Genomic DNA, 16613 nt, shown 5'->3' with positions numbered 1-16613 from the left:
TCTCCAAGCCAACTTTTCATTTAATTACATATTTTTAAAAAGTTGGTGGAGGGGCATGTTCATCACTATGTACTCCTGTTCCTACTTCTTTGAGCTGCTCTTATCAAATTCAGTTACTTGCATCCCAGCCAGCAGGAAATTCAGCCAAATTCCAGGTGTTTGAGTGTTGTGTTGGCCAATCGACAATACTTTACTCGATAAGTGACAATACAGCCACGAGACCAGAATCCATACATGAGATCCAACAGTACTCTTGGTACAGTGTCCTCAGCTGTGTCCCTGGAACGTTGACTGAGACGGATGAAAATATTTGTTTGGCAAACAGATACAGAAAGCATATGGTAGGCTGGGGTGTCCCGCATGTTAAACTGAAGGGATCCTCAGTTATCTGCATGGGGCAGCCTCATAATAGTGATATAAATATTATTGTCCTAATAACTTAGACTACATTTGTGTGTGGATCAACCCAAACTGAGTAACTTCATCATGTTACAAACTTCCAGTAAGGAAGCCACGGCATATTCTTCCTAAGTACAGGTCATATGGACTACAATGATAAAAACATAGGAATATTTGTGACATTATGAGTGAAGCGTGCATATGAAGACAGAAGCAGAATGCGTTCACAGCGGTGCGTCAGCAATGTCACTGAGTGGACACACAGATGTTAGTAAGGGTGTCTCTCCTTACATGCTTGCCGTAGTTTGTCCTTGTCGTAGTGCAGAGCCTCGTAGTCAGTCATGCTGATCCGGCTGACTCTGATCCTCAGCCTCTCCGGGACCGGCTGCTGACTGAGACACAAACACGGCCCAAAGACTTTTAGCAAATGCTCAGTGAAACCCGCACGTGTCATATAACGTACGCTGCTCACAGGGTTGGATTTGGCTGCTGCTGCAGTGAGTGACTAAAAAAAACGTACTCATTGAGGTGTGGTATAGAGGTTCGTCGTTTGGTTTTCTGAACCATATTGGCCTGGTTTCTGAGGCTGATATGGATGACTGATGGAGCAAGTCTGCAAGGTTCACCGTCCACCTAAAAGCAATACAAAAGCAATAGCCTCAATCAAAAATGCAATCAGCTAAGCAGACCCAAACCCACAGATTGATACCCAAATGTACTTAGACATCAGCAGAAGACTGAGGTGTTACTTGAGAGCCAGTCAGTGGGAACGATGGGTACAAGTGTGTAAACAGGAAGCAGGTCCAGTGACAGTGTGCTAGCGCTGGATGTTACCTCAGCCCAAAGGTGTACATTCAATATTAAAAAGGACATGGCTACAGGAAGAGGCTCATGTGCACCATTTACCTGCACTGGGAGAGGTTTAGTAGTGGTGAGGATCACTTCTCTGCACTGGTTCAACCTCTCACCATGACCTCCAACCTGAAGAGTAGCCTACACACACACACACACACACACACACACACACACACACACACACACACACACACACACTTAGAACAACTTGAGTTCAGACTGCATGGAATACAGTGCTTTTACACAACACTCCAACTTATGGTGGAAGTTTCAAATCACTAAGTCCAATTAAAGCTCCTATTAAAGAGCTCTGCATCAAAAGACTTTGTAATTTTTCAAAACCTGCTTCAGCTGTACAACATAATAATAATAATAATTATGTAATAATTAAGATATATCCTTGCTTCTATCAGAAAATGTAAACAGAAAAAGCTAAATGTAGACCTGTCCCATCTAAGTGAAACTCTAAGTTCAACCAGGAGGTTCCACCTGTCTGCATTTTCCAGAAAGCACTGAAACATCTGCAGCCCACAACAAACATTACCAGCTGGTTAACTAGTGAGTTTAAATTGGCCATAGAGCTGAATTCAAGCATGAATAGCAGCCTCTGATAATAAAATAAATACATCAACATAAAAATAACTTGACGTTGACGTATGAGGTCAGGAGAATGGGCAGACTGCTTCGAGCTGATTGGAAGGCAAAAGTATAAATGACCACATGTTACAACCAAGGATACAGAAGAGCATCTCTGAATGCACAACACACTGAACCTCGAAGCAGACGGGCTATAGTAGCAGAACACACCTTTTGCCCCTCTATCAACCAAGAACAGGAAGTTGAGTATACAGTTTGCAAAGGCTCACCCACACTGGACAGCCAGACTGGAAGACGATGCCTGGCGTGATGATTGATGACACAATTTGGTGTAAAGAACAAAGAGCACAGTTCGCATCCTGCCTGGTATAAACTGTACATATCCCCTCGCCACCCTTTGGGTCCCAAGTTCCAAACGAGCATTGTTTAAACTCCACAGCCTGCCAGAGTGTTGTTGCTGACCACGGGTTCCTCAAGCATGAAGGTGAGTTATCATGTAAATATGGATCAAAATCTCTGATGACTGTTCCCAGCACTTTGCTGTATCTATGCGGTAGTAGCAAGGTGTACCTAATAATCTGTCATAATTCTGTAATTATGACAGATTTTTTCAAGGTTCTGAAAATACTGTCTAAATAAGAACATGCGTTCTAAATCAAAAACAAAACTGAACACAAGACAAAGAGGCTCTCAGGTAGGAGCTGGTCATCCTCCTTTGTAACCATGGTTACCAGGACACAGAGAGAACACCATACCAGTGAAGTCATCGTGAATCCGATAACTTCGATGTATCCGTCATCATGGCGTTGAGGTTCAAAGTCATGATGCTCACTGGGGTTACCCCATGGTGTGGTGCCTGCACAATACCTGGGAACACAACAAGTGCCATCACAAACACACAGAAACACCTGCTTCAACATGAGTGTCCAACGCTGCTTTATTTGTTTGAATGAACGTTGCTCAAACACTTTCCACCGCAACTGCAGTGATCTCTTATGACATTTACAGCTGCTCTGCTTCTCTTTAATCTGAATAGGAAATGTGCCTTTGGACCAATGTGAATCTCGCCATTAATGTAACAACACATGACAAACACAACATACTGTGCTTTTGTAACCAAAGCTCTCCTGATAGGGCTGACTTAGGATCTAGTACCCTTTATATTTGTTAATGCTGCACACCCGGCAGCCTCACTGACATGTATGTCTTTGTGTTACTAGTCACAGCTTACATAGATGGTAATGTAGTAGTTTTATGTCAGTACACTGACTGACCTGGGGATGTTGAGGAAGACCAGGCACTGTAGCTTCAAGTCCTGAACCTTTGATGTTAAATCTGTCCCATCACACTGGAGAGGGAGACAAAGAGAGGAAGAGAGATACAGATGGACTTAAACTCATCACTTTGGCATCATCGTGGAAAAAGTAGCCTTCTGCCATTAAAAAGTCCTAAAATGCCAAAGAGAAGCACAAAGACTAACTGCCTCACTCAGCTGGTCCTTACTCACACTTCCCCACATAGCAAAATTGGTATGGCCCGAATCCGGCCCACACAATGTGCTTACACATGGCCCACATACTGCAAAGAATGACGGCCCTTTGGTGGCCCAGACCTGGTTTGCCAGAGGTGGCCCACACATGGGCCAGCACAAGGCCAGCTGCAGACACACTGGTGGTCCTGTGCTGGCCCATGTGTGGATTACCTCTGGCAAACCTGATCTGGGCCACCAAAGGGCCGTCATTCTTTGCGGTATGTGGGCCATCTGTAGGTGGTGTGCAGCCACGGGCCAGTTGCAGACACACTGCTGGCCCTGTGCTGGCCCAGAACAGTTTCAGCTCTGGCCCCAGATGTCAGCCTAATGTGTACGTTAATCAAGCCATGTAATAACAACATGTGCCAGAACATGCAAAACAGTGCAAAAGTAACATGACGAAACTCTGTTCAGACAGTGAATGGACTGATTCTAATATAGAGCTTCTCTGCTCTCCCATATTACTCAAAGTGCTCTATGCAACATGCCACATTCACACACTTTCTCTAAACTGAGTGCTTCCTAACTACATTCATACACATTCACACTCTGGAGGAGCCAGGGATCGAACCACTAACCTTCCCAACAGTAGGTGACCCGCTCTACCTCCTGAGCTACAGCCACCCACTGGCAAACATGAGTAAACCGTTACTAGGTTTTGGATAAAGTGTACACTCACAAACCTGTCAAACCTGCATTTGAAATGTTGGCTACCATAGCAGTATAGTATTGCAACATGGCATTTGGGTCTTCTAACTAAAATAGGAAAACAGGAACATAAACAGTGCCATCATTGCCAGACCTGGCCCACATCTGGTTGACATACACTCTCTGCCATGACACCAGTCAGTCAGATCTGCCAGCTTGATGCCAGATCTGGGCCAGACCTGTTTTCTATGGGCCTGGGCCACATACACCAAACCACAATCGAGCCAGATATGGCATGCCATCACATAGACAGTGCCATCTATGCCAGGCCTGGTCCACATCTGGATGACATACGTCTTATCATGCCAGAAGTCAGCCAGCAGTGCCGGCTTGATACCAGATCCGGGCCAGACCTGCTTGCTACGTGGGTCAGTGTTAATGATACCTGCTGGAGTGTCCATAAACCTTTGACTGGGTGTGTGCACACACTGCAGTTACCAATGATAAGCAGTGATGGGAATAACGGCGTTACAAGTAACGGCGTTACTAACGGCGTTACTTTTTTCAGTAACGAGTAATCTAACTAATTACTATTCCTATCGTTACAACGCCGTTACAGTTACTAACAAGGAAACGCGGTCCGTTACTATTTTTCAACAAACAGACGGTTGAAGCTGTGTTCAGTTTACCGCATCTTATATCAGCTGCAGGAAGTAGCTGTAAGTAATCTGGGTGCTACAGCTTTAAGCAGCTGCGCGCTCCCGCGGACGGCAATCACGATCACTGTCTAGCACAACACCTGGAGCTAAGGGGCAAAACAATCGCAGGAGTGCTGCTGTTTGACTGAGGAAGAATAAAGTAGTCGTGGTAAGTCAATCACATGACCACTTAAAGACAAAGCAACAAGGTGACATATACCAGTTTTAAATTGTGTTGATAGGCCACGTAAAACCAGAGTCATGATAAACAAGATATACGCGGCGTTTTTACCTCAATAGTTTTGCCACGTTAGCCCTAGCAAGCACTCTCTGCTTATGAGCAAAAAACCAAAACAAAACAGGGAAAGTTTTAGGAGTGACGGCGCGAGAGAGAGAGCAGAAAAAGAGAGAGAGCGAGTTTTGAGATGTGAGAGATTTGTGACGTTTAGCGTGTTTGGAGTGTGTAGTTAATGTGTTGTCTTGTGTAGTTAGTGTGTAGTGTTGTGGATAGTTTTGTGTTGTGTGTCAGAACAATGAGGCGACTGCTGTCTCCAGGTAGAAACAGGAGTGATACACCTGCTGCTGTCAGACCTGCAGGTATCAGGCTGTGATGTTCTCCTTTATAGTGGACAGACATTATGTTTTTGGAGTGGCACAAATAATTTGTGGCATCTTATTGAAGAACAGCTGATTGTTCTGTAAATAGTTTGAAATGGTTATTTAAAAAATCAAGGTAAATGGCTGCAAATAAATTTGTTGTTTGCAAAACTTGTGCATAGGATTTTAAAATTGACAATTAATATTTGCATTTGAAGTTATGAAATATGATTCATTAAACATGTTTATGGTTGTTACAGTAAAAATATAACTTTTTCTACTCTGATTTTATGGTTTTTGTCTGATTTTAGATCAATTGTGTTAATACAGTTTGTCAAAATGAAAACATGACTGTAAATTCAGACACGTGATGTTGTGCTAAAAAGAATGATACCAAACAAGGCAAAGAAAATAGTTCTTAAAGGTAAAATGTGGAGGGAAAATCAAGAGTAGTAAAAAAATGGCCAATTATACCCTGGACCCCAGAGGGTTAAACGTTCTTTGTTTGTTTTTTTTAAAGTAACGCAACAGTTACTTTTCCAAGTAATTAATTACTTTTAGAATATTGTAACTCAGTTACTAACTCAGTTACTTTTTTGAAGAAGTAACTAGTAACTATAATTGAATTACTTTTTCAAAGTAACTTGCCCAACACTGATGATAAGTACTCTCTTGCTTGGGCCATATTCTACTGTATCTGAATACAGTGTATAAGATCTGAATCGGACAGACAGAGAGGTTTGGCTGACAGCTACTCACCACCACTTTGATGTGCTTTGACAGGTCTTTGGAGCTTCCCATCAGGAAATCTGAGAATGCCGTCTGTGTGAGACAAGCAGGAGTGCATCATGAAATCAAAGCAGGCCCTTATTCTTTGCTTATTCGTTGCACCAGTCACACAGACACGATTGACTGATTAGAACAGAATTTGAAAAACGAGCAGTGGTCCTTTAAGTTGGATCATTATTAAAGACAGATGCTTCCAACATGATTTTAAACTTGAGGGTAAACTCACCCCAGCGTAGAACATCTTATTCCTGAAACGACTGTTAAACTTCTCTGGGTTGGCCTCTAAAACAGTCACAGTCAGACAGACAGAAAGTAAATGAAGCACATGCTCCTCATCCAGAGCTGCCAAACAAGCCAAGTCAGAATGTGAATCTTTGTGTCACAGTGGTGTTTGTACCTCTCGACTCATGAAATTCAAGAGTCACGTGGGCATCAAATCCAAGGCTGAAGTAATTGTTGAAAACATCCAGAGGAAGCTGAGACCATGCACACACACACATTTTCCACACTGGTTAGCTGAGGTCACATTGGTGAATCCATTGCTTGAGAGTGTGTGTGTGTGTGTGTGTGTGTGTGTGTGTGTGTGTGTGTGTGTGTGTGTGGTGTAAGGAGCTTGGAAAGAAAGCATCTGGAATTCTTTACATTTCTTGAAGATGTTTCACTTCTCATCTGAGAAGCTACTTCAGTTCCAAAACCAAATGGTAGAGAGTCCCAGGTATGTGTGTGTGTCCACGTGCGTGTGTGTGTGTGTGTGTCCATGTGCGTGCGTGTGCATGTATGCACTGACCTTATCAGTTTGCTGTTCATCTGGCTCAGCCCCTGCACTGTGGTTTGGTTCAACCAGGAGGTTCCACCTGTCTAGCTGGACAACTGTTCCCTCCTCCACATGAGACAGGATCTTAGACAGAGGTTCATCTGTGTAGCCCTGAATGCATTCAGGGTTGTGTAACACATACAGAAATGCACGAACAAATATACAGATATGTGACACATTTAAGGAAAATTCTGAGGGTTCACCTTCATCATAGCATGCTTTCCAGCATGCAAACATTCGCAGAGCACAAAATTAAAATACATTAAAATAAATAAAAAGCTATGGCCCCTCCTGTGGCTGATTATGTACCTATGTTTAAGGCACCACCAAAAACCAAAATAAATTTGGGAAGAATGTTGTTCCATCCATCCAGCACCTTGCAGACACTTGTATAATTAATGCCAAGTCAAAGGCTCACTAAAACACTTTGCATGGCTTTTTTACTTTTTTACTTCATGAAACTCAGAGTTAATCCAAACCTATAAACAGACTGGAGGTAAATCTAAACGTAAAAACATGGCAGACACACAAGAGTTAGAAGACATGATAAATGTTGATACAAAGGAGTTTGATTTCCAGCAGCCAGCGACTGGAGTCTGGATTTATTCATTTTAGATGTGTGTGTGTGTTTCTTAGTTTGTACCCACCCCTCCCCAGTTAAGGGTCCTAGCAAGGTCATTTCCTGTCCCAAGTGGTAACACAGCAACCGGAGGCTGGGGGGTTAATGCCAGTTCATCAAGACACGATAGGATCCAACCCACCTGGTTCAATGCACACACACACACACACACACACACACACACACACACACACACACAAAATGACTTTAACACCACAACCGCATTAACGCTGCAAATCTCCGTCAGCGAGTTAACGCAGTTTGCCCTGTGCGTGGGGCTGTACAGTGCTAACACGTTAACGAGCTAACCGCGCTAACGCGTTGACGAACTAAACGAGCTAACCGCTTCAGGGAGGGGATGTGGGGGAGGAGACAAAGAGCGATTCAAAAGACCACTATGAATAGAACATTGAGGAAACAGTTCACACTGCACGGGATAGGGTTACCGGGGCCCCACCCTGGAGCCAGGCCTGGGGAGGATCCTCGAGGCAAGCGTCTGGTGGTCGGGCCTTAGTCCATGGGGCAGGTGCAGCTCGACAAAGGACATGGGCCCATCCTCCTGTAGGCCCACTACCCGCACGAGGCACTGTTGGAGTCGGGTGCAATGTGTGTCGGGTGGCGGACAGGAGCAGGCCCTGGCAGACCGATCCCTGACCACCAAAACTAGTGACTGGGACATGAAATGTCACCTCCCTGGTGTAGAAGGTATAGTCAGGCTCACCTCAATGCACGGCTTGCGCTCTGGTACCAGTCTCCTGGAGAGGGGCTGGAGTTGCCCCTGGTGAAAGGCAGCGGGCTGGGGTGGGTATCCTAGTATCCCCTTGGCTTGCTGCCTCTACGTTGGGGTTTCTCCCGGTGGACGAGAGAGTTTGCTCCCTGCGCCTACGGGTCGGGGAACGGGTCCTGACTGTTGTCTGCACTTATGGGCCAAACAACGGTTCAGAAAACCCAGCCTTCTTGGAATCCCTGGGTGGAGTGCTTAAGGGTGCTCCACCTGGAGACTCTGTTGTCCTACGCGGAGACTTCAATGTAGGCAATGACAGTGAGACCTGGAGGAGCATGATTGGGAGGAGTACGAGCGCTATTTTGTTATTGGACTTCAGTACAAACCACAGTTTGTCCATAACGAACTCCATGTTCGAACATAAGGACGTCCAAAAGTGCACGTGGCACCAAGACACCCTAGGCCGCAGGTCGATGATTGATTTTAGAATCGTATCACCAGACCTGCGGCATATCTTCTGGCCAGTCGGGTGAAGAGAGGGGCAGAGTTGTCAACTGATCACCACCTGGTGGTGAGTTGGATCAGGTGGTGGGGGAGTATACTGGACAGACCTGGTGTAGCAGGACCACAAGATCTTCAACTTACACCTCCGGCAGAGCTTCAAAAGCATTCCAAGGGAGACTGGGGGTATTGAGTCTAAATGGGCCATGTTCAGCACCTCCATTGCCCAAGCTGCTGCACTGAGCTGCAGCCGCAAGGTAGTTGGTGCCTGTCATGGTGGTAGTAACCCCTGAACCAAATGGTGGACACCAGAGGTCTTGGGGGACTTTGGAACCAGCTGATAGATACTGACAAGCCAAGTGGAACGCGGCTCGGGCAGTGGCTGAAGCAATACTTTGGGTGTGGGAGAAGTTCGGCAACGCCGTGGAAAAAGATTTTTGGACTCCCTCAAAGAGGTTCTGGCAAACGTCAGGCGACTCGGGAAGGGACAGCGGTGCTCTACCTGCACTGTGCATAGTACGGGTGGAGTACTGATGACTACGACTGAGAACATCGTTGGGCGGTAGAAGGAATACTTTGAGGACCTCCTTAATCCCACTGGCACATTTTCTGAGGAGGAAGCAGAATCTGAGGATGAGGGGGACGACTCGTTTATCTCTGGGGGTGATGTCACTGAGGCAGTGAAACTGCTCCTTGGTGGCAGGGCGTGTGTCGTGGATGAGGTTCGCCCTGAGTTCCTGAAGGCTCTGGATCTTGTAGGGTTGTCCTGGTTGACACGCCTCTACAATATTGCATGGAGGTCAGGGGCAGTACCTCTAGATTGGCAGACTGGGGTGGTTGTTCCAACTATAGGGGGATCACACTCCTCAGAGTCATTCCGTTAGTTGAATCTCGGATACAGGAGGAACAAGGTAATGTTCCTGGTCATGGAATACTGGACCAGCTCTTTATCGGCTCAAGGATACTTGAGGGTGCATGGGAGTTTGCCCAATCAGTCTACATGTGCTTTGTGGACTTGGAGAAAGCATTTGACCATGTCCCTCGGGCCATTCAATCCTTATACAAGCGTTGCAGCTCGGCAATAAGCTGGACTCGTTTCCGGTGGGTGATGTACTCCGCCAGAGCCACCCTCTGTTCTGCATCTCTAGGTGTAGCCAAGTGGCGCAAGGCTTTCACTTTGGAGGTCTCAGAATCTCATCTCCGCTTTTCGCAGATGATGTGGTTCTGTTGCCCTCATCAGGTGAATGGAACAGTTCGCAGCAGAGTGTGAAGCAGTGGGAATGAGAATTTGATTTCAGTTTAAATATGCTCCATGTTACACTTTCGCTTTGCTTTTACTAAGAGACTTCATAGGATATGAATTACCATATTTATTGTTTGATTGTTTAGTCCTGTTAGATTATAAATAAAGATACTGGTCAGAAACTGACTGTTCTGTACTACCTGTCTAAACCAATCAAATGGAAGCTAATTAGTGGCAACATTTTAACTCCTTAGTACAAAAAGTAAGGTTTCCTTGAAGCAGTGCTCAGATGACACTTGTGCATTTATTCTGCCAGTCAGAGGTTCATTCAACTAAATCAACCTGCAGCTAGTGTAGCCTGCAGGGACAGCCCTCTAAAGCGCTCTGCAGAAAGTTGATCACTAGAGATTTCGCAAAATAAAGAGCCCAAGTCTCCAGTCAGCAAAGGTCTGAGACTTTGTGATGTCAGAGGAAGAACAGCATCTCTAAACCAGATCTCATGAGGGGAAGCAGAACCGAAAGTTTGAAACTGGAAATCTATCCATCCATCTATCAACTTCCCTCCTAGTCTAAATAATATGCAAATTAAATACACATTATAATTCATTTGATTTGTAGTTTTACACCCTGATTAAAAGCAAGAACGGTATAAGCAGGGCTCTGTACTACTATTACAGGTCTGTTTTATCCAAGCATGAGCTCAGACAAGAAGCAAATGTGCACATTTAAAAAGCTTGCTCCAGCAGGTCCACAAGTCCCCAGATCCTGGGAGTGCAAAAACACTCTAGCTTTTGCTCTTGTAGCTAATGATCAGCAATTTACCACACTTTTCTTATATCTGAGACTATTTTGAAATAGAGGTAAGAGAAATCACTCTACCTAGTAAATAATATATATTCCCAGGCAGCAGCTGAATGCAAATGCATATGACTTTTGTAAAGTGAACATATTAATGGTACATTAATATGTGTGCATGTGGTCATTCTTACAGTGCCGTCTCCTCCACAGGCCAGTATCCTTAGGTTATGGACTTTACGATACAGCTCCAAACTACAAGACAAAGGTCGATGGTTAATTCAGTGTTCATTCTAACACAGCAGATCAGCAAATATGTATATACAGTGGTGTGAAAAAGTGTCCGATTTCCTGGGTTTTTTTGGTATGTTTGTCACACTTAAATGTTTCAGATCATCAAACAAATTTAAATATTAGACAAGGACAACACAAGTATCATCTTTGTAGAATTGTTGTAATTCAACCTCATTTGAGGGTTTTTGAGGATGAACAGCCTTTTAAGATCAGATTCAGGTCAGGACTTTGACTAGGCCACTCCAAAGTCTTCATTTTGTTTTTCTTAAGCCATTCAGAGGTGGACTTGCTGGTGTGTTTTCGATCATTATCCTGCTGTAGAACAGAAGCGTGCTTCAGCTCGAGGTCACAAGCAGATGGCCGGACATTCTCCTTCAGAAAGTTTCAGTAGAACTGATGGTTCCATTTACTGCAGCCAGTCTCCCAGGTCCTGCCCCAGACCATCACACAACCACCACCAGACAATTTTACTGTTGGTATGATGTTCCTTTTCTGAAATGCTGTGCTAGTTTTACGCCAGATTGATTGATTGATTGATTGATCGTACTTTATTCATCCCGAGGGAAATTGGGTTAAGGCTGCCAGCCGTGCCAGCGCCGTCTTACCCTTCCGACCATACATACATTACACAAACATCACATGGGGAAGACAGGTCAGAGAGGTATAACATGGAAAAGCACAACATGAGGAAAGATAAGGGGAAAAAATAACTCCCCCCAGACTGAGCTCCAACAGGGAGATCAGTTTGAGAACAGAAAAAAACACCTCTGCACATAGCACATGAAAAAACTCTGAATACACCAAAGAAACACATGACAAGCAACAGGGGCGGGTAAAGGGTGAGAGACAGCCAATGTAGACAGTACATCCGGGCCTGCAGCCTATGCGCTGGTCTCCATGATCCACTGTCAGCATCGGAAGGGAATAAGCGTCGAAGGCGTTTGGAGGGGGAGGGGGGATGAGTGTACATCTGCATGTGTATATATGTCTGTGTGCGTGTGTGTGTGTGTGTGTCCAGAGTTCAGCTGAGACAGTGTCCTTCGCCCTGCCAGGCTAAGTAAACAGTCTTCCAGCCAACCCAGGTGGCCTTGCATAGAATGGGAAGAACAGTCTCAACACAGTCGTTATCAGGGTGTTGTTGTTCAGCTCCAGCCTTGAGACCGCAGCTGGCGCCGAAGGGGTATCCACGTGAAGTGATGATGGTTTTTACTTTAGTGCGAACAACTCATAAGAATTTCAAAGCTGTTCTAACGGTCCAACACTGGTCTCTCAATCTCCCGTTGGAGAGCCGTGAGCTTCTCCATGATGTTATCAGACTTACGATCCGTGATGTTGTCATTCTTGTGCTCAAAGAGCCGATTTCTGAGAACTCACGACCGCAGTGAGCTTCTCCAAGATGTGATCAATTTGCGCTGAGAGGTGTTATTCCGAGTGAGCCCCTCCAAGATGTAATCCAGTTTGCACTCAGAGGTCTTACTCTGAGTATTCACGGCAGCCGTAAGCTTCCCCAAGATCTTATCCGTGCTGCACTCAATGAGCCCATTTTGAGAAACTCACGCCTCGTCCCATCGTTTCAATCCCAGCGGGCAGCCTTGTGGGGGTTTGAACAGCTGGTTCCGCTTCCTTAATTCTTCGATAAGCCAGGGCCAAGCCAGGGCCAAGCCAGCTCCGATCAGCAAGAACCCTGTTATCATGGTTCAGAATAGGCAGATATCTTCAGCACTCAGGCTCACCCAAGCCCAGACTTCTCGTTGAGAAAGGGGTGTCAATTGCATTCAGGGACCAGTTGATCAGATCCATAATTCCTCTTTTAGGTTTTAGAGAACAGACTGTGAGAGAGTGTTCCAGGGAAAAGTAATACAAAAAACACGAGACTAGACAAGGACACAAGAGGCTAAGCAGGGAAGCTAAGGGAGAGGAGGAGAGGAGAAAAGTGCGACCGCCTTCGCCGAGAGCAAGAGAGAGTGATGGGGCACACCAAAAAAATTAAACTTCTGTCTCTTCAGTCCACAGAACACTTTTCAAGATGTCTTGGGGATCATCAAGATGTTTTTTGGCAAAACTGAGACGAGCCTTTATGTTCCTTTTTGCTCAGCAGTGGGTTTCATCTCAGAACTCTTCCTTGCAGGCCAGTTTTGCCCTGCGTCTGTCTTATGGTGGAGTCATGAACACTGATCTTAACTGAGGCAAGTGAGGCCTGCAGTTCTCTTGGATAAATCGTTACTGTGCTCTTGGGGTAATTTTGGCCAGCTGGCCACTTCTGGGAAGGTTCGCCGCCGTTCCTTGTCTTTGCCCTCTGTGAATAATGGCTCTCATTCTGGTCTTGGTCTACTTCCCTTTGTCAGGCTGGTCATAGTTAAGTGACTTCTTGATTAAGAACAGGTGGTGGCAGTAATCAGGCCTGGGTGTGGCTAGAGAAATTTAAGCTTTACCACAGTAAACCACATATACCGCAGTTAATTTATGTTAAACGAGGGTGGGGTGGAATTTTTTCCCTTTAATAATAAACAATAATAAACACCTTCATTTAGTAACTGTATTTAGTGTTTACTCATGTTATCTTCTGTTTATCTAATATTTAACTTTGTTTGATGATCTGAAACATTAAGGGTGACTAACCTTGAACAAAAAATAGGAAGTCGGGAAGGTGGAAAACATTATTTCACACAACTGTATATGTGTATGTATATGTGCATGTGTGTGAGACACTAACCCCTCCTTTGGTCCTCCTTGGCTCAGGTCAAACACCTGTCTGGGGTTCAGATACCACATGAAGGACTGCAAAATCTTAGTGCCCTGACCAACAGAGAAGCAGTCAGTCAGACACAGTTTTTGTTTCTGTGAGTCCACAGATATGTTCATGTTTGTTTCATTGTGGCCTCAAACATCAACAGTGACATGATTGATCACTAATGTTCTCTCTTTGGTAATGAGTTAGTTAACTACACCAAGTTATTATTTTACTTTTGTTTAGAATTGACTTTGTTTTAGTTTATATTTTAGTTATTTTTCCAGTTTTTGTCCTGTGGTTTATTGCTTTTTATTTAAAATTTAAAACTTTCTGTTGCTAAAAACACCAGATCTAAATCATTTTGGACGAAAAGAGGACTACCTGGTTGGATTGGCGAGGTCACTGACTGTATGCCTGCACTGGTGTGTATCTGTTTTGATTTCTGAGTTTGATATCAAATCTGAGTACCTGGTTTCCTCCACTCTTGGGATTGACAAACACAAGCAGGGGTTTCATAAGTGGTGATGGGATGGGTCGGATTATGAATGGCTTCCACTGCCGCCCCTCCTGTCAGAGAAAAAAAAGGATCTGCTCAGATGGTCAAAAGCACAGCAGCTGTTGTTCACTGCAGTATTTAAAAAATAGAATTAAGGACCGAAAACTAAAAGCTATTTTAGCTTCTCATTAGAAGACATCTGAAGATTTCCTGTGCCAAACAAAAAGCAAGTCATGTCTTAAAAAATAGGCTTTATATCACACACACAGAATATTAACCAGTCATCATAACAGAAACAATATTTAATGTGTGTGTGCGTGACTGTAGAACAGTTCAGACTGTTCCTAATTTGCTGCCTCCTCATAAACGTCCTGTTACACATGAACAGAAAGTGAACATGGAAAAAGCCCTGCTTGGACTTTTATGAGAATTTAATAAAGTGAGTGCATCTTACGCACACTCACATCAACATTTTACTAAAACAAAAAACTAAAATAAAAATAGAAGAAAATAGAACTAGAGTTAGAAAACAGACTGACTGTGGTATTACAATCAATTACAATCATCTATAGCTATTCGTAAAAATATCCATCCATCCATTCGTCCTCTTATTATTTTCAGGGTCGCGGGGGGGCTGGAGCCTCTCCCAGCTGTGGCTGTGAAGGTTCTCAGTCTCCAGGTCATCGTAGTTTGAAAGAGGAGTGAAAGAAGCTTCTATGTCCACTGTGAAGAAACGACCATCTTTGAACAGAGGGCGGGGCTTACGACACCAACTGTCTGCCATCTATGATACAGCTTTGAGATCCTTCCCAGACGCCTTAACGCCCACTCACATCCTGGGCCACTTGACCTCAGGAGATCACATGATAGGGTGGGGCCAGGTTTCACAATGGGTCCACCTGGCTGATTGTGAGCTACACCCGTTTTCACACCTTGACTCATGTGATTAGGTAGAGGATCAATAGGGGGTCTATGATCCTCTTGGGGACACTCCCATAGGGCTTAAATCTGGGACTCTCCACCAATTGTCTCTTAGAACTGAGAAGTTTCTTCAGTTCTAAGAAACGTCTTCAAGAAACTCGAACGTCCAGACGCTTCTCTTTCCAAGCTCCTTAGACTACGATGGCCTGGATGGCCGAGAACCTTCACAGACACTGGCTGTGTCTGTCCCAGCTGGGATAGGCAGGGTACACCCTGGACAGGTCGCCAGTCTGTCGCAGAGCTAACACGTAGAGACAAACAACAACTCACACTCACATTCACACTAATGGGTAATTTAGAATGACCATTTAGCCTGACCCCACTAACGGCATGGAGTGTGGGAGGAAGACGGAGTGCCCAGAGAGAACCCACACAAACACGAGGAGAACACGCAAACCTGGCCAGGTGGTGGAACTGAACTCAGGACCTTCTTGCTGTGAGGCAACAGTGCACCACTGTACTGCCCTTAATGGAGTAATATAGCATCTTTACAATGTGTATAAATGTAGGTAAGGCATTAACTTTGATGCATGGACTGTACAAAGATGTCAGCATGTGAACCAGGGCTGAGCTTGCCCTCCATGTTTGGATGATATCACCGGAAACGTGCTGTTCAAAGGTTCTTTTTCCAAAAATAAAATATATAAAGTGTTCATGTGTTCAATTTCAGATGACAAAGACTCAGAAACACTAGACAGGCTTCGCTGTTTGCTTCAGAAGTCAGAGTTCAAGCTTTATCTGCAGTATGACTTAGCCCACACGTAGCACAAGACTAACCTCTTTTTTGCTGCTTTTCCTCTTGAACGATGTTCTTTTTTTCTTTTTGCTGGACTTCATCGATGACTGTGAGATAGAGAAAAACCAGCTGATTTCAAATCATTTCATCAGGGTGTACTGCCATCACCACTCCCCTAAACAGTTCCTTTTATTCTATCCACACACCACTTAAAGTACCTGCAGTAAAATGAAACTGCAACCACTGATCTGACTGATGGCCGCCTGAGTGACAGCAGACAACAAAATGACCTCATAATTGAAACAGGATGGCTTGAACTTTCCTTTCAGAACATCCGAAAAGGCGTAATCACGCCAACACCTTAGCAGAAAGCACTAAGAACAGCGTTACCTGATGGCGTTTGACCCGAATTATCCATGTGGGTGGAACTATGAGGGCAGCATGAGCACCCATTGGACAAGCTTCCTCAATTTGCTGCAGCATGAAGCAAGAAACCTTGTTGTGGTACTAATGGAAGAAATGCATGGTTATAATATGTGCATTTATTGAGCTCTGGAGACATGAA

General features: G+C 44.6%; 1 protein-coding gene across 5 annotated transcripts in view; it reads right to left on the bottom strand.

Moving 5' to 3' along the window:
• The window catches only part of LOC134621067 (diacylglycerol kinase zeta-like), a 91529-nt gene that overhangs the window by 39743 nt on the left and 35173 nt on the right, over positions 1-16613 (bottom strand). For all 5 annotated transcript variants that reach the window (XM_063467486.1, XM_063467485.1, XM_063467484.1 and 2 more), the window contains 15 exons: positions 16439-16555; positions 16090-16155; positions 14304-14402; positions 13818-13900; positions 11005-11065; positions 7576-7689; positions 6902-7039; positions 6512-6590; positions 6341-6396; positions 6085-6147; positions 3126-3199; positions 2607-2718; positions 1306-1392; positions 920-1032; positions 691-791 (listed from right to left, as the gene is read on the bottom strand). In XM_063467486.1, coding sequence (XP_063323556.1) covers positions 691-791; positions 920-1032; positions 1306-1392; positions 2607-2718; positions 3126-3199; positions 6085-6147; positions 6341-6396; positions 6512-6590; positions 6902-7039; positions 7576-7689; positions 11005-11065; positions 13818-13900; positions 14304-14402; positions 16090-16155; positions 16439-16555 — 1363 coding nt within the window. The remainder of the gene's footprint in view (positions 1-690; positions 792-919; positions 1033-1305; positions 1393-2606; positions 2719-3125; positions 3200-6084; positions 6148-6340; positions 6397-6511; positions 6591-6901; positions 7040-7575; positions 7690-11004; positions 11066-13817; positions 13901-14303; positions 14403-16089; positions 16156-16438; positions 16556-16613) is intronic.

Source organism: Pelmatolapia mariae, linkage group LG23, assembly GCF_036321145.2.
Source record: "Pelmatolapia mariae isolate MD_Pm_ZW linkage group LG23, Pm_UMD_F_2, whole genome shotgun sequence".
NCBI classification, from domain to species: domain Eukaryota; kingdom Metazoa; phylum Chordata; class Actinopteri; order Cichliformes; family Cichlidae; genus Pelmatolapia; species Pelmatolapia mariae.
Note: the sequence above shows the minus strand (reverse complement) of the source record. Positions and strands in the feature narration are given on the sequence as shown.